Raw genomic sequence first — 20,801 nt, 5'->3', positions numbered from 1 at the left:
CTGCTCTACCCAATAAAGAGACTAAAACAGCAATGAGCCTGAGATTCACACCCAAGGTATAGTTGCTGGCTGTCAGCGTGGCAGAGAAGACTCTTCAGTTTCATGCCCAATGCCAGGTGACAAATGGGACACAATCAATAGGAGGGGTCATTGCTCACCCAGCTGGAAAGTACTCACCAGTGTTACAGGGAAGAATGGGGCAGATTTGCCCTGATCTTTGCTAGGAGGGAGACATGGATGTGTCTCGACTGGCAAAACAGTTAGGCTGTGCTTTCAACATTCTTCCTTGCATGACATTCTCACTTTGAACCATATATATAGAATTAATGCCTCTTTTTTCAAGGGTGAGGACATGGCAATACAAAACCACTTCCATTAAACCCTCCAGCTGACAGAAAACTTCAGGTGTAAATTGGATAAATGTCACTTAAATTCTGTGTGATTAATTACTAGTTGCAATAAGCCATTAACTGATGCCAAGTTGATTTAATTCAGAAATGAGACCTCACTTTTATCAACAGAGGAAGAACAGACAACAAGCCGCGGGTAGCCAGGGGCTCGGTGCACGGCAGCGCACGGCTCTGTAAACACAATGACTCGGTGGGAAAAGCTTCTGTCGCCCCTCGGCATCGCTGGCTCGGAGCCGGGACGTTCCCCTGGGGTGTGCGAGGGGCTCAGACCGTGAGAGAGGAACTGCACCTCTGTCCGAGGCGACTTTGCTTCCGAGAGCGATGCGGGGAGGAAGGTGGCAGGAGTGACCCACAGCGGGGCGGTGGGACGAGAGTCCCGGAGCCCGAACCGCGCATCCCTGCGAGGCACACGGACGGCGTGTGCGATCGTGCGGCAGAACCGCGGCGGGACCCGCGGCGGGACCCGCCGAGTCCGGAGCGCGCTCCCAGCACGGCTGACAATAGGTCCGGCCGAAGGCACCGCGCCCCGGCACCGGCGCTGTCCGAGCTCTCCGCTCGCCCGCACCGCGGAGCGGTGCCGCCGTAACCGGAGCTCCGCGCACATCCCGGCGGCGGCAGGACCGGGCATCCCCGTCAGTCCGTGTCTTTGTCTGCTCCGGGGCGCACGGAAAGTGGGAAGGTGTTCCCCACTCCTCCCCAGTCCCCGCGGCAGCAGAGGGGAATCAGCTCGGCGGAGCGTCCACCGCTAGCCCCGGGGCGGGTGAGCACGGCGCGGGCAGCGCTGCTTACCTGTCCGAAGGTGCCGGTCCGGCGGAGCCTGGCAGGCAGGGCAGGGCAGGGCAGAGCTGTGCGAGCGGCGGAGGGGAGGCAGGTCTGCGGGGGGCAAGGGGTGTTCAAACCCGAAAGGAGAGGAGGAGGAGGAAGAGGAAGAGGAGGAGGAGACAGGGGGAAGGCAGTGGGGGAATGTGGAGAGGAATCGGGGACATGAGGAATCCCGGGGGACTGGGGTGCATGGTGCCGGAGGAGGTGGGGCTGGGAGGGGCGGAGGGGCTCTGGGCGTGCGGGGGTCACCGGAGGAGTGCAGGGCCATGCCAGGGCAGCGTGCTGCGGGGTGCCCGGCGCTACCGAGGAGGTGGGTGCGAGAGCGCAGGGTGCTGGCGGCAGCAGCGCTCCCTGCCCCGGGCACGGACGGGACAGACAAAGACCGGAGACAAAGGCGTGGCAGCCCGGGGAGGCGGGGAGCGGGTGAGCCGGTGAGCCCCGCTCACCTGCGCGGTGGGGCGGGCTCCGCTCTCCCGCGGGCTTCCCCCGCGTTATGGTCCCGGGAAGGGAGAGCCGCTGGTGGCTGAGCGTGCCCCGCTCCCCGCACCGAGCCCCGGCCCCGCCGTGCCGGGGGAGCCGCGGCGGTGCCGGGACCCCGCGGGGCAGCGGGACCGGCCCCGCGCCCGCTCCTCCCGCCCGCCGGGGGGCGCTCGCCGCCCCCGCCATGACGTCATCCGCAGGCGCTGCCGCCGCCTCCCGCGCCGGGCGGCGTGAGGGGCAGCGGGCCCGGTAGGGAGCGGGGGGCGCCGGTGCGAGAGGGAACACCGGGAGGGGGACAGCGGGGCGGGGAGCAGCACCGGGCGGACACGGGGAGACGCGAGGGCGGGTGGCCGTGCTGAGGCGGGGCGCTGGGCGGTAGCGGAGCCGTGCGAGGAGCCCCGTTTCGGGAGGGAGCACCGGCGAGCGGGCGGTTGCCAGGCTCGGTTCCCAGGCTGAGGAAAAGCGGTGCCGTGCGGTGGGTGGGACCGGGGCGCTCGAGGGCTCTGTCCCCATCCGCCCTCACTTGAGATGAGGAGTGGGCGAGGGAGCGGCGGTGGCGGGAGCCGGGCAGGGGAGCGGCGGTGGCGGGAGCCGGGCAGGGGAGCGGCGGGGACGGGAGCGGGACACGGGAGCGGCGGTGACGGGAGCCGGGCACGACACGTCCGGGCTGCTGGGACGGCCCGTGCGGGCTGCTCTGGTCTGTTGCGGGAGCTCCCGTGATAGGCACGGGGAGGGCGCTGGGTTATGCTTACATGATATGCCGCATCCCCGGAATGTCCAAGGTGGGATGGAGTTTGTACCAGCCTGGGATAGTGGAGGGTGTTGTAGTAAGATGAGCTTTAGGGTCCCGTCCAACCCACACTGTTCTGTAACTCCATGATCTCCCAGCCTGCACAGTCTCCCTTGGAGATCTCTGCCAAGCCAGTAGTGCCTAGTTCCTACTTGGTGACTGCGTGGAAGGGTGGATCCCTTGGGTTGCTTGGGCCTCTCTAAGAAGGAATGAAGTTTAAGTGAGGATGTGATGTGAACCTAAACCTCTAAAAACACAAATTGTTTGTGATACTCTGTAGATCTTTTCTACTAATTGAGAGCCACTGTGGCTGGGGTGCTAGAGAGATGCTTAACTCTATCTTAATTTAGTGTAGCAGATCACTCATATTCCAGGAAGTCCTTGTATACAGGGGTATAACTGTTTTAAAAACTGGGCATGAAACTAGCTCCCTGTTTTGTGCAGGTTGAACTAATTCTTCTGGAAAACATGTTTTGTTGCAGCTCAAACAGCTTGAAAATCAGTGTCTATAAAGCTTTTTGAAACATCTGTGGTTTGTCAAAAGTCTTTGTAGAACATCTGAGTTACTGGTGGAGCCAGAGTGCTCCAGAGGCATTTAAAGACCTCTACAGTTCATGAATGGTGCTGCTGTTAGTGGTTAGAATTTGTTGGCTTGCAGAGATAAAATAATTAAACAAAATCAAGTTTCTAATAGATAATTATGTACACTGTGACTTAAATTATGTAAGGCATGGAGTCTGCTATGCAGGGAAAGCTTTTGGCAACCTGAACTCCAGCATCTGCTGTTCAGTTGTTGGCACATGAAGGTCAGTTTGTCACAATAATGTGCTGCCCTTTGTTGCTCACAAATTTCAGGCTCCCCAGGGATGCAGTCGCAGCCCAAGCCTGTCAGAGTTCCAGGAGCAGCTGAATGAAGCTCTAAGTCACATAGGTTTAGTTTTAGGTGTCCTGTGAAGAGCAGGGAGTTGAACTCCATGATCCTTATAGGTGTCTTCCAGCCTGAGGAATTCCATAATCCTGTGTCACAAAGTTGACTTAATTATGCAGCTCTGCAGGGTTTGGGTTCCTTGGGATTGCAAAGAGAAACTCAGAAGTTGTTGGCAGTGGCAGCAGATGAGAACCTGTGTGGTGGTGAGTCAGTGGAAGATGGAGCTCCAAGCTTGGACAAGCAATGGTTCATGGAGGTGAAAGAACAGAATAAATCCAAATGATAGAATAAACCCAAAACACTGAGAAGTTCTTGTGTTATATTAAGAGATAGGGCTTAGAAAAGGCAAGTACTATGAAGCTTTAAAAAAACAGTGTTTCTTGTTTTACTAAAAAGTATTTGTCTGAACTTTCCTGTATCCCAGAAAGGGAGAGAGACTGAAAACCCCAGGAATTAAATTAGGGATAATCTCTCATCCTGAGGTGTGAGCACTGGTTTGTGCACTGCTGGTAATCCCTGAGGATGTGCTGGGTTTATGGGGGATGCTCACACCTCTCACTGTGGGCTCACAGGGTCTTCTGGTGTACAGCTCCATGATCTGACTAGATGAATAATACAGGAGCCAGAGGATAACCATTCCTTTTGTGGTTATTTCCAGGGTCTGTGGAAGATGACCACTCTCACACGGCAGGACCTTAACTTTGGGCAAGGTAATGTGTTGTACAAACCTGCATCTGGTGTCCTGGTGAGGCTTCTCCTGGGTACTGAGCTTGGGGGAGTGTTGTAGGGTTGCTCCCTAAACTTTCTGCAGCTAAGAGGAGGCAGGTGAAATTTATGCAGAAAAAAATAACCTTTTAAAAATGTCCCCTGATTCTATGGAATTGCTCTACTTTCCAACACCCTATTCCAGCATCCTTTACTTCTGTTTTTCAGTTGTTGCAGATGTTCTTTCAGAATTCCTGGAAGTGGCTGTTCACCTCATCTTGTATGTCAGAGAAGTTTACCCTATTGGGATCTTTCAGAAGAGGAAAAAATACAATGTACCTGTCCAGGTAGGAGATTTTCCTGGAAGCTGACAGCCACGTGGACAAGCAAAATAGCAAGGATCAGAAAAAACTTACACTCTGCAAAGTGATTGTTTAATGTACAGACTTATTTTTGAGGAGAGCTTAGTTCCTGTCATAAGAGAGGATACAGCAAGTGCTCGTGGGACAAGCAGGTCATGGATAACAGTAATAGAAGGCTGCCCCAGCTCTGTGCAGTGAGGTAACAGGAAAGCATGTTTACTAGGAAGTAGGGATGGTTGGAATATGCTATCCCAATATGTGTTCTGGGTATACATTCCAGATACACAACAACTGTATGGGTGCAGTGATCTGCCTCAGCTGATTAACCCTTCCCTGAAAGAATTGCTGATTTGAATGGGCAACTCAGCATTTTCCAGCACTGTGTGAAGCATGGCTTGAATGCCTTGTACACACTGGTGCTTCTGGTGTTTAAATCTTCCCTTTTAGCATTGTCCTGGCTCATGTCAAACACAGCTCTGACTCTTCCCTGTGTTTGCTGCAGATGTCCTGCCACCCAGAGCTGAACCAGTACATCCAGGACACGCTGCACTGTGTGAAGCCTCTGCTGGAGAAGGTGAGCTCAGACTGGGGACCTGGGCAAAAGTACTGCAAATAGATTTAACAGAAAGTAAGAGAACATAAATATTATCTTAACTGCAACATTTGTTTACAAATTTACCATACACAATATACTAGCTGATAAAAGTTCCTAAAAAATCTGAAAACATCATAACCTTTCTTGGCAGTTAAGACCCTGCCTTGCTTGTCTCTTATAGCACAAAAGACACATGTCTGTGTATTTCCAGTTACATCATCCCATTCTGCTTTACAATCCATCTGAGTTTAAGCACCTGTTGTGGCAGAACAGTTTGAATGCTTTGCTGTGAACCAGGAAGCAAAGGTAGGCCTGGACTCCAGGTTTTGTGAGAGAACGGTGTGACTAATGAAACACTCCAGGAGGCTGTTGGCAGGTTTTTTATGCCTTGCTCTTTACAGACAATTTTAGTACACATGTAGAAAATGGAATTGGGTGTGTTCTAAGTTGGGGTTGTACAAAGCTGCTCTGTTTGGAAAATGGTCTGAATGTATCTTAACTTCATCAGTGTCCATCCCAGTGATGCAGTGAGATGGCTGTGCATTTCCTCCTTTGTTCCAAAACAGGAACATGCAACTTAGCACACTTCATCTCCCTCAGTCTTAGCCACAAGCTGGCAGCTTAACACCCAGCAAGAAATGGCTTTGCATAAGCTTTTTTTTTCTGATTGCTAAGAATAATCTGAAGTCAGGTTTTGGATAAGGGCTTGTGCTGTGAGCACCAACGACTGAGTGTACTCCACTGCATCAAAGAATGTGAAGCACACTGTGGGCAGCAGACAGCTCATATTAAGGAAGGGATTTTTCTGTCTTGGTTCCTGCAGAACGATGTGGAGAAAGTCGTGGTCGTAATTCTGGATAAAGAGCACCACCCCGTGGAGAGATTTGTCTTTGAGATCACCCAGCCACCTCTTCTTTCCATTAGGTGAGGTTTCCACTCCTGTTTTCCCCTGGCATCCAACACCCAGCCTTGGGAGATATTCTGGGAGCAACTTCAGGCCTTTGCTGCATGCCAGTAACAACTGCTGTCTCCTCCACAGTTCTGAGTCCCTGCTGTCACACGTGGAGCAGTTACTGCGTGCCTTCATCCTGAAAATCAGCGTGTGTGATGCTGTGCTGGACAACAACCCCCCAGGTAAATGTCACCTGGATCCAAACAGCCTCATGCCTGGCATTGCTTGGCTTGGCTGATCCTCTGGGAGCTGTCCCCTGAGCTGGAACCTGACACTTCTCTTAGGTTGCACCTTCACAGTTCTGGTTCACACACGGGAGGCTGCCACACGCAACATGGAAAAGATCCAGGTGATAAAGGTGAGTGATATCCTTGGGCACCTGATTGTGTGTGAGAAGCTGCACAGCAAAGACTGGGCAGTGCAGAATTTTGGTATCTTCAAGGTTAAGGCTGAGAGATATTTTGAACATGTAGGTTCACATGAGGCACATCATGACTGTACTTGAAATGTGGTGAAATGGTTTATGCTGGTGAGCTGACAGCACATTTACCACACACGGCCACCACTGCAGACAACTTCAAGTCTTGAAATAGATTGTAATAATACTCACTGTCCAGTGCTTGCTCAGACATTTAAAAGTACTCAGTTGTGTAGAATAGGTACTTGAATTTAATCAAGCAAAAAAGCAGCCTTCACCCACCATCCACTTTTTCTATAAAGAGCAAGAAAGACTAAGATTAAAGTAATGAGTAGGTTTGGGGGCACAAATACATTTTATCTTACAGGAAACTGTGTGCAGAACACTTTCTAAAGGAAGATTATTTTTAAAGAATTCTTGCGTAGATACAGGAAAAACTTTTTCCTGAGTCCAGTTATTTTAGGTGCCCTAAGGCACAACAGATAAAGCTAGCAAAGTATAAAATTGTTTCAAAATGAAAGTCTGTTCTGCACTGCTTAGTAATGGAAAGTTGTGGTGTAGTAGACCCACCCTTAGACTTCCAAGGCAGGATGGAAACCCATGCCCTAAGCATTCTGGAGTTGCAGTTAAATTTTGGTGTAATGAACTGGGCATGGTAGCTCAGGACAGCTGGGAGTGTATCTTTTAAAGAAGTGAGATGTCACCTTTGCAGTAAGTGCAGTGGGTTGACCTCACAGTTTGATGCTGTAACTGAAGACAATTATGCTGAGCGTCAGGGACAAGCGTGTAAGTGTTAAGTTCTGTTGTTGTGGAAGGTTTGAATTGCCTGTTCCTTCCCTCAGCCACTCTGTCTCTCTTTCAACTTAACACAAAACAAGTGCTGAGGAGGAGCTCATCTTACAGCACTGCTGGGTTCTGCCAGTAACATTTTGTGTTCCTGCCCCCAGGATTTCCCTTGGATCCTCGCTGATGAGCAAGACGTGCACATGCACGAGCCCCGGCTCATTCCCCTGAAAACCATGACATCTGACATCTTAAAGGTGAGCAGGGCATTCTGACCAAGAGGTGCTGAACCTGCTGTGGTTCTGAACTTTGAATGCTCTGACGTCAGCTCTGCAGTTTTCTGTGGTGTAACAACTTTAAAACACACTGCTGAGCAGTAGCTTAGTCTTGTAGATGTCTGTGCCAGTAATCAAAGCAGGACAAGACTCCTCACAGTAAAATAGGAAACCTGGTTAGGGGGGAAGGTATAACCACTTCCTATTCAGCCTGTTGCAGGCTTTTTTTTTCATTCACCTATCTGTATACCAACAGGACTGTTTGCTTGTTTGTCTCTCCAGATGCAGCTCTATGTAGAAGAGCGAGCTCACAAAGGCACCTGATTTCAAATCTTCCTTGCCTTCAAGCTTCATCTGATCTTCCAGTGGTGTAAGATCTCTCACAAACTGTATCTTGGTAACCATCTCTTCAGCTGGCCTTCTGGGTGAATGTAGAGCAGCTACTGCCTCTTTATTTCAAGTGCTCTTACCACTGTATAAAGAACTGACTTGGAATGGGGAGCCAGAGCCTGTTCCCATCCTGACTTGTGTGAGAGTACAGGTGTTGATACAGTGCATCCCTGGGGAGTCAGTGCTTTATTACCAGTTCAGTTCTCACCTGAAAAGGGCAGCTCCATTGCACACAGGCAGTGACAGACAGCTAGGAGCTGTCACACAATCCATGAGAGCAAAACTTGTGCTGAGGGGGAGTGAGGCCTTATGTAGTGTCTGTCCACTGTGACCATCCCAAGCAGTCTTCAATAAATACCAAGTTTTACCCCAGTTGAACTGGGCTGATTTCTGTCAAAACCAGGCTCCCTTCTTCAGTGAAGAAATATTTTTATTGTCTGTGGAGCTTCCACTGCTTTTCTGGCCTGTACATGGACTCTGTCAATTCTGTACCACCTTGGTCTCTCCCCTTTCACTCAGAGGTGGCATTAGCAATGTGGAATTTGTCTGTCCAGCAAGGACACCTGCCAAGTATCCTACTCTTAACCCAGAATAAGCAAGGAAAGCACTGATAATCCTACACATGTCAGAGCAGATGGAACATGGCCTTTACATCAGTTCTGGGTATATAAGGGTGGGAGACACAGTTTTGTCAGAGAATTTGGTACACTAGCCTGTCCAGCACCTCCTGCTTCCTCTAAGTAACAAGTGTAGGAACATTATAGATCCAGTCTGGGCACTGCTTTGACATTTTATATTGGGTTACACTGCTCAGTATAAACCAAAGGTGATGTGGGAAAAGCCCAGCACAATCAAAAGGCACTTGTGTTGTTAGGCAGCTGCCTGAAGGGACTTCTTACCTCCTCTTTCTCTACCTGTTTATTCAAACACCAAGCAACTGTTTTGGATCATTTTGAACATACACACTTAGAGAAAGGGTAAGGAATTCACTACCAGTGACACAGCACTTAGGAACAAGGGGTGACAGTTTCCTGATGCTATGAAGGGTCTGATGCAGATCATAAGTCTTAACACTGAAACAGGAAAGAAAATACCATACAGAACAAGCTGTGGCAGAGTCCTTGTAGATACCATTGATAATCTGAAATTAAGCATTTTAGCCTTATCTTTCCTATGTTCCATAAACAAGAAAAAGTCTTTAAGACTGTGTGTGTTAGCATAATAATGTATTAACTAGAAAAGATAGATCTCATATTTAATTGTCCCAGTTTTTCTCTGGAAGGGCAGCAGTAACTGGAGTAGCATCCATGGTAGGAGAGAATGGAAGATGAGGACAGAACACCCTTCCAAAGGGCTGAGCCTGCTGAAGTTCTACTGTGAACAAGAGCTGCAAGACAAAGCTAGGACACACCCAGACAGTACAGGCAAACAGTGCCCCTGAGGCCACTTGGTCACAGTCCTGAGGTAAAAGCAAACCTTTCCACAGTGCTTCAGGACGAGGTTTGGGGCCCAATGGTGATGCTGCTGTTTGTGACACGGATCCCATACCACCCTGCCCAGTACTGGGTGTCCTGGCCTCCGTGCTGGAACCAGATGTAACGAACTCCTGCTGGGTAATTCTGGAAGGTATGAGAAATCTGCACAGAAAAGAGAATTCCTCTTAATTTGCTTAAATAAATCAGTGCTCACCTAGAAGCTCAGAAAACTACAGTGTGTGTGTGTGTCTTAGAATGAGCTCTTCCTGAGCCTAGATAGCTTTCACTGAAAATGCACCATACCCTGTTTTTTTGGGGGAGGAGGGGGTGGTAGGGGGAGGAAAGAAGCCTTTCTCACTCAGCCTCCTCCCCAAAATCCTATCTGTGTTAAGCTAACATTAAGTTTGATTTTTAAATGCATGTATAAGTAACATCCCATGCAGAATGTACAGCAAGTTAAACACCTGTAACAGTTTAAGAAAAGTCTGCAATACTTGGCTATCCATGCAGTAGTTTTAAAACAGTTTTTTGATTAAAAAAAAACCTGAAATCTGCACTTGTTAGTTAATTATTTAGACAGAATCTTAAGTAAAACCAAGAAACAATTAAAAAGACTGCATTAAAACAACACAGAAGCCCACAGGATACTCTACAAAAAATGCTGGGCACCTAAAAATATTATCTGTCTCATTCAGGACACTTCTGCTTCTTCAGCATCATCAACAGCAAGGGCTGACTCACCTTCTCTATAGAGCAGAGGAGGCTGAAGAGCAGAGAAAGTCCACTGGCACTTTTGGCCAAGTAAGACTTGCAACACACCAGTGTCACAACACTGCTGTAAAGCTCCTGCCTCCCTGGCTGCTGCTCACCTCTCTCCACTTGGCATCACTCCACTGCTCAATGACCACTGGCTCGGGATGGAACTCCTCCAGGACGATGTAGTCCTTGGAGAGCAGCCTCACGGTGAGCTCGTAGCGGCACCCGCAGTCGAACCTGGCAGCGTACCTGGAGAGGCAGGAGGAATCAAGGAGCAGGGCTGTATATACAGCATTCAGTGTTCTTTATTTCTCAAAAGCAGTCTCCAAGGGGATCCCTGTCTGCAGAGGAAAAGGAGTGAAGGAGTGTCATCCCCATAGCTATAGAGAAGTTGTAGAACTTACAGCTATCCCACCCTTCACAGGATTGCCACTGTGTAGTCCATTGAGTAAGTTTAGATTTAGCTTATTCTTCACTCAAGAACCACAGCTCCCAAAGAATAAAGAACTGATTTTATGGCATGAAAAGCTCCAGAAGCCTAGCTTACCTCTAGACCAATGCTAGAAATTCTAATTTTCAGTGCTTCCACTCACCAGTCCTTGACTGTAATTTCAGGCCGTTTCTCATCCATCAGCTGATTCCAATAGCCTTCTTTATCCAGGGTAATGAGTTGAGACTTGAAGCATGGCCTGAAACAGACACAGAAATACAGTTCTACAGAACACTTCTCTCTTGCTGTCCTGTCCCTGACACCTTTAATACCCACCCAGATCCTGAAGGCCCACAAAGCTGACCTGGCTAAACCCTGCCTTATCCATAGCCAAGAAAATGAACTGAATTAGCTTCACCCCGAGATAAAAAGAATAGCTACAAGCTGGATTAAGAGGGGTCTCTGTATTGATGTATTGGTAACAGGAAACCAGTGCCTAGTGCTTGTAAAAACTGTTGATCCTCCTCTGGTGACAGCTTTTATTAGGAGTTGTTTGTGTGACACACCCACCACTCCTGAAGGTTACAGAGCTTTGAGCTTGTCAGGTAAGTACAGTTGACTGAGTTTGCCAGATCCTTAACCTTTCTCTACCACCTTTGGGAGAGGAGAAGCAGGGATCCCATGTGGATTATCCTAACTATAAAAATTACAGGAAATTCCTGGTAGGCAGAGAAATTTACCACCTGCTGTGATCAATTCTCTCAGCAGTACCCCTCTCTTTATATTAACTGGCATAAAGGGTTAATGAAGCTCATTCCTTTTCCCACAGGTGATCTAAGGTTCAGGACCTGCCACCAGCCTTGTAACCATGGTGCCTTTTCAGACAGATGGGAGGAAGCAGGTTTCCCAGTTCCACATTACTGGAATCCAGTTCTTACCCATATGAAGTGACAAAGTATTTCTGTACTTTGGGGTCTGGCATATGACTTCCATGAGCTCCAGGCAGATCCTCAATTTTCCACTTATCTCCTTCATTGTCATCAAGTGTCCAGTGCTGGAAGTTCTCTAAAAACACAGGTGTCCAAGGTGAGGGTTAGGACCTCACTTCAGCTACCAGCAGGATCTCAGCTTTTGTTAAAATCAGCAACAGGCAAATTCTAGGAAGCTACTTGATGTTTTCAGATCCACTGTATTTTTCCTACACAGCTGCCATTACCTTTATGTGGCTGTCAGCATCTAGGACAGCAGCTAGCAGATTTCTGACCTCATCAGAAAACCATCAGCAGCATAAAGTAGGATTACTGTAGTGATATTAGTCAAGTCTTTGGTAACAAAAGTTCTCCAGCTCCCCAAATGTTTCATCCCAGTCCCTGATCGTTTCACTACCACATTGTACTTGCAGTGCAAATTAATTGTCACTGCCTGTCGTACTGGGGTCTTATGACCCCAAATTTTTCTGGCTAAAACCACGAAGTATTGGTAAATACACACCTATCTACCTATAGGAGTTTTATTGCAGGAACTGAGCTAGAAATCTGACCTAGCAGAGCTACACCCAATAGCTGGACAGTCCCACAGCACTAGCATAAGTGGAGGTATGACTCATCGGACTTCTCGGAAACTCTTAGTCCTTTATTATAAATAATGAAACCAACCTTCAGCACGAGGGTTTTTGATTAAGTTTTTCTTCATGTGCAAGAGCATATAGAAGATCTTCCAGTCAGAGATGCTTCTGTCCAAGCTCTGATGATAAAACCCGTCGCGCTGGCACTTGCGCTTCCACAGGGTGTTCAGGTCCACCACGTAGCGCCACTGCGAGCACACCAAGCGGCAGGTGCGGATCAGCTCCCGGGCGGGCAGCAGCGACAGCAGCTCCACCAGCACGTCCTCGGGGAGGTCCGCGATGCTTGTCATGGCAGCCCACGGCCCGCGGGAGGGCGACGGGAAATCCGCGGCACGACGGCCCGAGCTGCCGGAAGCAAAGGCAGTTTCCTCTCGTGACCAACAGAGCCGCGGAGAGCCCGCCCGGCCCCAGGCCCGCTCCCCGCCGCGACGCCCGGCCCCGGCTCCGGCCCCGGCTCCAGCCCCGGCCGCACCTGGCTCCGCCCATCTGCGCCTCCGGACACGGATGTGCGGGGCCGCGCTGGGCGGGGCCGGTCCCGGTCCTCACTGTCAAGAGCCGCTCGCCCCGCCCCGTGTGCCGCGGCTCGGCTCGGCTCGGCTCGGCTCGGCTCGGCTCGGCTCGGCTCGGCTCGGCTCGGCTCGGCTCGGCTCGGCTCGGCTCGGCTCGGGTAAGAGCGCTCGGTGTCTCCGCTGAGCCTCCGCGGGCTTTCCGGGCTGTCTCCTGGGGAACGGGGAGGGACGCGCGTGTGCCCCGAACACGGCAAGGGATGGGCGCTGCCGGGAGAGCGTCCGTGGTGCAGAGCCTTCCCGGTTTGGGTGCTTAGCTGGGGTGGGAAGGGGAAGGGAAAGGAAAAGGAAAGGAAAAGGAAAGGAAAAGGAAAGGAAAAGGAAAGGGAAAAGGAAAGGAAAGGAAAAGGAAAGGAAAAGGAAAGGAAAAGGAAAGGAAAAGGAAAGGAAAAGGAAAGGAAAAGGAAAAGGAAAAGGAAAAGGAAAAGGAAAGGAAAAGGAAAGGAAAAGAAAAGGAAAAGGAAAAGGAAAAGGAGAGGAGAGGAGAGGAGAGGAGAGGAGAGGAGAGGAGAGGAGAGGAAAGGAAAGGAGAGGAAAGGAAAGGAAAGGAGAGGAAAGGAGAGGAAAGGAAAGGAAAGGAAAGGAAAGGAAAGGAAAGGAAAAAGGCACCTGCGCCCCTCTGCCGAGTGCGGGAGGAAGCCTGGCTAACAGCCCTCTCTCACCGGGCGGCTGCTGAAATTCCTGTAGGAGATGAAACCAGCAGGATCCCTCCCGCCTACTTTTAAAAAATTACTTTTTGGCCTTCGGGATTGTGGTTGAGGGTTGGAATTGTGGGGAGAATAAGAAATCATTCATTCTGTCTGGGAGTTTTAAATTACAGTTTGCCCCTGCTGGAGCAGTGCGGATAGAGGCCACCAATGAATGTCTAGATTTAGGATGCTGCTGCAGCAGTGACTCCCAGTTTCTTCCCTTCCTTGCCAGGTTTGGCACTGCTGTATTTTGTTTAGTTGCATGCCAGGGTATTTCACCTCTTGGTGCTCTCCCAGGCTCAGTGAGTCATTCCTGAGGAGTTTGGCTGCATCCCTGCGGTGTGCTGCAATCTCAGCAGCTTCCCAGCTCCAGGACGCAGCTGACATAAAAGCAGTGTCACAGTGCATCCCTCAAGGATGCTGTGTGCTCTGAATCTGCACACTCATCTTTCCACAGTCCTGCAGCACCTGCACCTGGGCCTCAGGGCAGCAGAGATGTTTAGAATTAGCACGTGAAGTTTGAGCAAACACTTCAGACTTAATTTCTCCAGTAATGAGGCCATAGACATTAGAATCTTAGAGAATACCAGGTGAGTTATTTTCAGTGATGCTCAGACTTTTACTTTATACAGGCTCCTGATTAAGTGCCAGCACTCTGAGGGGAAGACTGTCAGACATAGAATGAACCACTGCAAACGTGGCTGGCAAGAAGCTTAACACTGATATTTGAGTACTGCTTTGCAGCATTTGTTACCAGGGATGTTCTTGAAGGCAGAACAAACACCCATGTGCCTTCCTCTGCAGAGGAACTCATTACTAGGAAGCTGATTTTTGCAGCAGCAGAGATTCTGGAAGGACTGGTTCCAACCTGGAAAATGAACAAACTCAGTGGTCAAATACATACATTTTGTGGGCAGATTTAATTCAGGGCTTTCACTTAGAATATAAAAATAGTAATCTGCTTCAGGCTATTAATGTAATGAGGAACAGGAGACCTTGAGGCTCGGAATCAAAAATCCTTCAGATAACATATTTATTTTCCCTTTTTTTTCTACTGCATCAGTGTCTGGCATTGCTGAGGGTGGGAAACCCTCACCATTGCTTTCTACCCTCTCTCAGACATCTGTGGCCAGCCCCAGGGATGGAGTCCCTCCCTGAAGCAGTCCTGATCCAAATCCTGGCTTCCATTCCTGCGGTGGAGCTGGTGCTGGTGTGCCGCCTGGTCTGCTGCCAGTGGAGGAACCTGGTTGATGGAGCTGCACTTTGGATCCTGAAGTGTCAGCAGGAAGGCTTCACCAGAGCAGAGGCAGTTGTAGAGAACTGGCAAAACTTCTACTTCCTGAGTAAGAAAAGGAAGAATCTCATCAAGAACCCATGTGGTGAAGGTGAGAGGCATCACAACAAGCTTCAGGGTGTCAGAGAGATGACCAGTCACTGAGGATTGTGTTTGTCTGGTCTTGGAAAATACATCTTAGTTGCTGTCAGGTTGCAGAATTTTCTCCTTGCCCAAGAGTCAAGTCACTCAATCTGTGCAGCCAATCTTGTGCAGCCAAATAATTTATGAGCACAAAGGCCCTTGATAATCAGCCCTTGAGAGACATCAGAACAAGCTTCAGGGTGTCAGAGAGATGACCAGTCACTGAGGATTGTGTTTGTCTAGTCTTGGAAAATACATCTTAGTTGCTGTCAGGTTGCAGAATTTTCTCCTTGCCCAAGAGTCAAGTCACTCAATCTGTGCAGCCAAATAATTTATGAGCACAAAGGCCCTTGATAATCAGCCTTTGCAAAGGGCTTCACATAACATTAGCTTTATCTGACCTCTGCAAGGATCTAAATCATGTTTGAGACTGAAAGATGTCTTTTGTAGAAACCATCCAACACAGTAATGGCTGTGGCATTTGTTTCTGTATTGCTTCTTGCTAAGCCACGACAGGAGAGATGAAGCCTTTCCCAGCTCAGGGGTGAGTCTGCCCTCAGCTCACCAAGCCCTTCAGGCTTCTCTCCTTGGAGCAGCTCAGGCCAGTCATGTTTTTACTCTCCTCACCTCAGCTGATGTTAGAGACTGGGCACACACCCCATGTGCCATTATTCTGAATCTGTGACCTTCACTGGCCAGAGCTATAAGCTGCTTAGCAATAAGCAGCAGTAACCAAGCCTCACACAAGCCAAGCAGCAACAATTTCACACATCATAGACCAAAGCAGTACCAACACAGCTTCCCCATTTTGTTTACAAGTCACCTTCTGCAAGCTTTTCCAACATCCAGGTTTGCCTGTTGAACACCCTGATGTTTTAAGGTCTTACAGCTTCAGAAAATACCACTTAGTGCTTTAGAAAACTTAGAAATAAAGCAATCAGCATCTGTCCCTGGAGGGTTTCTGTGCTGTGACAGTGTTCAGAATACCTAAATTCTTTCCCTGGAGTACTTTCTTAGACCTACAAATACACAGCCAATGGGGAATGTCAAAGTTTGTTGTGATTAGGCTCAGCCAGGCTAAAGGTTTTTGTCTGACCTCTATTTAACAAACATATCCATAGTCTACATATGGAATTAGTGCTGTGTCTAATATCAAACTTTCTCAAGCCAGAGGAAGGTTCCAGTGGGAGATGGTCAAGTTCCCCACATCCACAGGACTCATCCAAGTCTCTTTTCTGCCATTTGCAGAAGGCTTGGAGCACTGGGGAGAGGTAGAGAATGGAGGTGATGGCTGGAAAATTGAAGAGCTCCCAGGGGACTTTGGAAAAGAATTTCCTAGTGAAGAAGTCCATAAATACTTTGTCACATCTTATGAGTAAGGCAGCTTTCTTCTCTTGCTCAGGAGAGGGGGCATTTTTGGTTCTCCCAGGAGTGACTGTGATCCCAATTGGCATCTTGTGTTTCAGGTGGTGTCGAAAGGCTCAGGTCATTGACCTTAGGGCTGAGGGCTACTGGGAAGAGCTGATGGATACAACCCAGCCTAAAATCATGGTAAGAGACTGGTAAGTATTAAGGAAGGCTCTGAGGACAGGCAGAGGGTTAAGAAAGATAAGGAAGAGAGGGAGGGCATAGACCTTTTATATATATATATGTAAAAATATTTTTTAAATTATATATATATTGGACCCTAAAACCTCAGCTGCCAGGATCCTGATGTGGGACAGGGCTCACAGACAGCTCCCACAGGCTTTTGGAGCACAACTCCAAAGCCCAGGTTCCTGTGGTCAGTGAGGGGGGGTGTTGGGCTGGGTTGAGAACCATTGCAGATTTCCATCTCAAAGCAAGGCTGCAGTAACTTGGTGAGCATGGTGAGCCTTTGCAGAGCTCTTACAGGTGATGCCAACACCTTGGCTCTTCTTGTAGGTATGCAGCACGTAGTGATGCTGGCTGTCTCTATGAGCTGTGTGTGAAGCTGCTCTCTGAGAATGAGGATGTGCTGGCTGAGTACAAAAGTGAGACTATCACCATCCCACAGGGAAATGATGCCAGCTGGACTGAGGTGAGTTACAGGGATGGGCTCAGCAGGTGACACCCGACCTACATGAATCAGGAATATTTTTTAAGCAGAAGAATTCTCCAAGGGGAGGAGAAGGCTCTGTCTTGTATTCTCTGGAACCGTGATCCTATGATTGAAAAAGGAAAAGGAAGGCTGCTTTACAGGAGACTTGCTGAGTCACCACTAGCAGGTGTAAGGTGCAGGAGATGTCACAGAATCACAAGGTTGGAGAGACCTTCAAGATCACTGAGTCCAACCTGTTCCCTGACACCTCAACTCAACCCTGGCACCAAGTGCTACATCCAGGCTTTGTTAAATGCACCCAGGATGGCAACTCCAGCACCTCCCTGGACAGCCATTCCAGCACTTTATCACCTTTCTGTGAAAAACTTTTCCTAATATCCAACCTGTATTTCCCTTGAAGCAGCTTGAGACTGTGTCCTCTGGTTCTGTCAGTGCTGCCTGGAGAAAGAGCCCAGCCCCAGCTGGCTACAAACACCTTTCAGGAGCTGTAGAGAGTGATGAGGTCACCTCCGAGTCTCCTTTTCTCCAGGCTAAACACCCCCAGCTCCCCCAGTGGTTCCTCACAGGGTTTGTGTTCCCAGCCCCTCTCCAGCCTTGTTGCCTCCTCTGGATGTGCTCCAGCCTCTCAATGTCCTTCCCAACCTGTGGGGCCACAACTGGACACACAGTGTCCAACTGGGAGTGATTCAATGCCCTCGGAGCAATGGGATCAAAGCTTCTCCCACTGCAGATGCCCCCACTGTTACCAGCCTGGCAGCTCTGACTGTGCCCAGCGGGGCTGAAGGCTCTGTGCACTGTACAGCAGTAGGTTTGTGGTGGTCTGACACTTGTCTCTTGTCCCACAGATCTCTCACACCTTCTCCAGCTACGGGCCCGGGGTGCGCTTCGTGCGCTTTGAGCACGGCGGGCAGGACACGCTGTTCTGGCAGGGCTGGTACGGCGCCCGCGTCACCAGCAGCAGCGTGACAGTGGAGCCTTAGCTCTGCTCTGCCAGACCTGCATGCTGCAGCTGACTTCCCTCAGGGCAGCCCCCAGCCTTTGGATGGTTTCTGCATGGTGCTGCTGCTGGCTGCAGAGCGTTTGGCCTTTCTGCGTAGGAACGTGCGTGCAAGGTGCCGGGAGACACCACCCATCCTTCCTCGAGAGAACTGTGCAAAGAATGTGAATGAACTGGGGAATGCACTTCACCACTTGCACTGATGTTCTCTGCCAGACAGGAGATCACCTAAAAATCCTGCAGAGCTCTGTCTTAGTCTCTAATGCCTAGCACCCAGCCTGAGGCAGCTGTCTCCCCTGCCTGCTCTCCTGACTTGGGCACTCCTTAACTTGAAGGAATACTTGAAGTATATTTTCTGGAAGTTAGAGTGGGAAGAAAAGAATAAAGAAAAACACAGACCCTGTGTCTTAAAACATACCAGGGAAGCCCAGAGCCCTGTCCCCAACTGTTTCCATGACCTGCAGTGAGAACTTGGGCTTATCCATTTATAAAAAGATAACATTGTTTACCACAGAGGGGCTCTAGCTTGGCTGTCAATACTATTAGTTTAATTTTTAGTGATAATGCAAAGCAAGAGAGGTTGAATCCTTTTCTCTTACACTGTTCTCAGTATCCATTTATCAAGGGAAGTGTTGGGAAGGAAACATGTCTGGTGTCCAGCTCTGGGGCTTCATTTGACTCCTTCAGAGAGATGGCATCTGAGAATAATTGCTGGTAGAGAGAGAGAGAGAAGACAACAACTTAGAGAACTAGGTTAGGAAAAATTTGGGATAGGGTCCAGAAACAAATGAAAACAAACTCATTTGGGACAGGGTCCAGAAACTGGAAACAAACTCATTTACTCCTTCCTGGCCTCTGCATGATTCAGGCAGCAAGGTCAGCCAGTGTGACTCTGCTAGCAGGACACAGAAAGCTGTTGGCCTCTCCACCTCTGCTGACCATGTCTGCAAGAAGTACAGGTCTGCCTCTGCCATGTGCTGGCTGACAGGACAGCACTTCAGTCTCCCACTTGAGCTTCTTGAAATCTCTCAGGGCTGTGTGCCCCATCTTGAACAGACCCCTAAGCTTTCCTGAACTAAGACTGTCCCTGCTAGTGTTGCTATAGGACACAAAATAAAATGACATGGACACTGGAATCTCCAAGGTTAAAAGAAGGGGTTTCATTTCTGACTCCAACATTTACAGACTTTCAAAAGTGACAGTGGATTGAAGGATGACAGTGCCACCCCTCCAATGACACTGGACAAACCAACAGTTCATCACATTTTTCCTTCTCCAGAAAAGAATGCAAACCAATAATTATTTAGAGAAAAGCGTGTGAGAAAGTTCGTTACAAGAATGTAAACTTCAGAAGGCTTAGAAGAACTTAGAAGAACAGGGTGACACTGCTAGTTATTCCACTCAGAAGATCATCCCCTAACAGAGCTGGTGTTGCCTAAAGAAAGCACATTTTTGTGTCCATGTGTCTGTCTTCCCTCCCTGGGCTGCCATTGTAGTGCCTGCTACTGCCTGCAGCCAAAGGAAGGAGCTTCCCAGCTGGGCACTGTGCATGCTGCTTCCTCAGGCTTCCTGCACAGCTGCTCCTGGGTGCCACACACACTCCAGGCAAACATAATAAAGTGACACAATTGTGTGTGGATTTCCTCTTTTGTACTGGGTATTTGCCCCCTGTGCTCGAGCATCTATTAAGTGGAGCGTGTCAGGCAGTTCTCTCCAAAAGCTGGACTCACTGTGCTGTAATTCCATGGGTATCTCTGAAAGAGGAATCTCTGTTCCCCAGCACTCTGGGAAGCCCTTAATGTGCAGTGGGTGTGCAGTGTAACAGCAAGAAAAATGCATTTCAAACACAGAGAAGGTACAGGAAGGCTTCTACAGAGCCCAGCCCTGCTGCACACCTTCCAGGTCATTTGTCACTAGCTCTGCTGTGAGTTCAGCATTAGTTCTGACCCAGGAGGCACCAGAGGCAGTTCAGAAGGTAATTGTTTCCCTTCCCTTACCCCTGCACACACTGTCATGCAGTGCTGCTTTACCCACCCTTAGCCTTTAGTGCAGCTTTTAGTTAATATTCAGCTCACTATAATTAACTGAATATTAATTTTAGTTAATATTCAACTCCCTCACTCTGTGGGGGAGTTAGTTAATATTCAATTCCTCCACAGAAGATACAATCCCTCCATTTGTCCCTAAGGAATCAGTAAAGTGAGAGGATCAGTATTTCACAGCTCAATGCAATTGTTAAACTGAATCCCTCCTAAGTCACCATCTTACAGTCAGGATAAAGCTCAGGACTGAGCCTTCAGATACTCTGGCCCTTGTACATATGAACAGGACCCTGGTCCCCACTTTGGGGTTATCCAGGCTGAAGCACTGAGCTCTCCCAGCCTCCCCAGCAGCTCTGTTAAAATGAACACAGCTGCCTGAGGTCTTTTCTCCCAGCACTCCCTCTTTATGCTAGCACCCCCCTGTCCTGGTTTAGGGCAAATCTGGGTGAAAACCTCCAAAGGGGCCCCTCCAGAAAGCAAACCCACTCAGTTCCTCCCCCCATCTGGTCTGGGAAGGATTCCTCAGTGAGAAGTGGAAGGAACCTGTTTGTTTAACAGGCACAGCACCCCCCAGCACACAGAATGAACAATACTGGATGACAAAACTCTTTCACTGCCCTGAAAAAGATGACACCCCTACCCCTCCTTCAGTGCTGTCCCACATCATACAGTACCTTAGGGGACAAAGCAGCCTTGGCACTGAGCTAACCTGGTTCCTGCTTCTCCTTCCATCCAGTTCCTTCTGATGTCCTCAGAGCAGTGACTCCCCTGGCCTCAGTCTCCTTACCTAGTAGGGAAATAAGGACCTAAAGATG

The 20,801-nt window shown here is 49.3% G+C and overlaps 3 protein-coding genes across 4 annotated transcripts; 2 read left to right on the top strand and 1 right to left on the bottom strand.

Moving 5' to 3' along the window:
• Positions 1 to 1,923: 1,923 nt before the first annotated feature.
• Positions 1,924 to 7,940, top strand: MAD2L2 (mitotic arrest deficient 2 like 2). 2 transcript variants are annotated; one of them, XM_084220307.1, is made up of 9 exons: positions 1,924 to 1,961; positions 4,089 to 4,140; positions 4,364 to 4,482; positions 5,000 to 5,071; positions 5,916 to 6,016; positions 6,132 to 6,226; positions 6,329 to 6,402; positions 7,410 to 7,502; positions 7,803 to 7,940. In XM_084220307.1, the coding sequence occupies exons 2-9, from the start codon at positions 4,101 to 4,103 to the stop codon at positions 7,842 to 7,844; spliced, it is 636 nt and encodes a 211-aa protein (XP_084076433.1). In that variant the 5' UTR covers positions 1,924 to 1,961; positions 4,089 to 4,100; the 3' UTR covers positions 7,845 to 7,940. The 2 variants fall into 2 exon arrangements, with proteins under 2 accessions (XP_084076433.1, XP_084076434.1); XM_084220308.1 differs by lacking the exon at positions 1,924 to 1,961 and adding an exon at positions 2,131 to 2,187.
• A 1,449-nt stretch (positions 7,941 to 9,389) lies between these two features.
• Positions 9,390 to 12,683, bottom strand: LOC311162131 (F-box only protein 44-like). Its single transcript, XM_084220305.1, has 6 exons — positions 12,668 to 12,683; positions 12,227 to 12,540; positions 11,510 to 11,636; positions 10,735 to 10,830; positions 10,255 to 10,390; positions 9,390 to 9,547 (listed from the first exon to the last, which is right to left on the bottom strand). The coding sequence occupies exons 1-6, from the start codon at positions 12,679 to 12,681 to the stop codon at positions 9,401 to 9,403; spliced, it is 834 nt and encodes a 277-aa protein (XP_084076431.1). The 5' UTR covers positions 12,682 to 12,683; the 3' UTR covers positions 9,390 to 9,400.
• Positions 12,684 to 14,591: 1,908 nt separating this feature from the next.
• LOC311162132 (F-box only protein 2-like) lies at positions 14,592 to 17,927 on the top strand (the record flags this gene model as incomplete). The annotated part of the gene is made up of 5 exons (XM_084220306.1): positions 14,592 to 14,835; positions 16,116 to 16,242; positions 16,334 to 16,429; positions 16,791 to 16,926; positions 17,793 to 17,927. The coding sequence occupies 5 exons, from the start codon at positions 14,592 to 14,594 to the stop codon at positions 17,925 to 17,927; spliced, it is 738 nt and encodes a 245-aa protein (XP_084076432.1).
• Between the last annotated feature and the right edge of the window lie 2,874 nt (positions 17,928 to 20,801).

Source organism: Fringilla coelebs, assembly GCF_963513975.1.
Source record: "Fringilla coelebs genome assembly, chromosome: 22".
NCBI lineage: Eukaryota > Metazoa > Chordata > Aves > Passeriformes > Fringillidae > Fringilla > Fringilla coelebs.
Note: the sequence above shows the minus strand (reverse complement) of the source record. Positions and strands in the feature narration are given on the sequence as shown.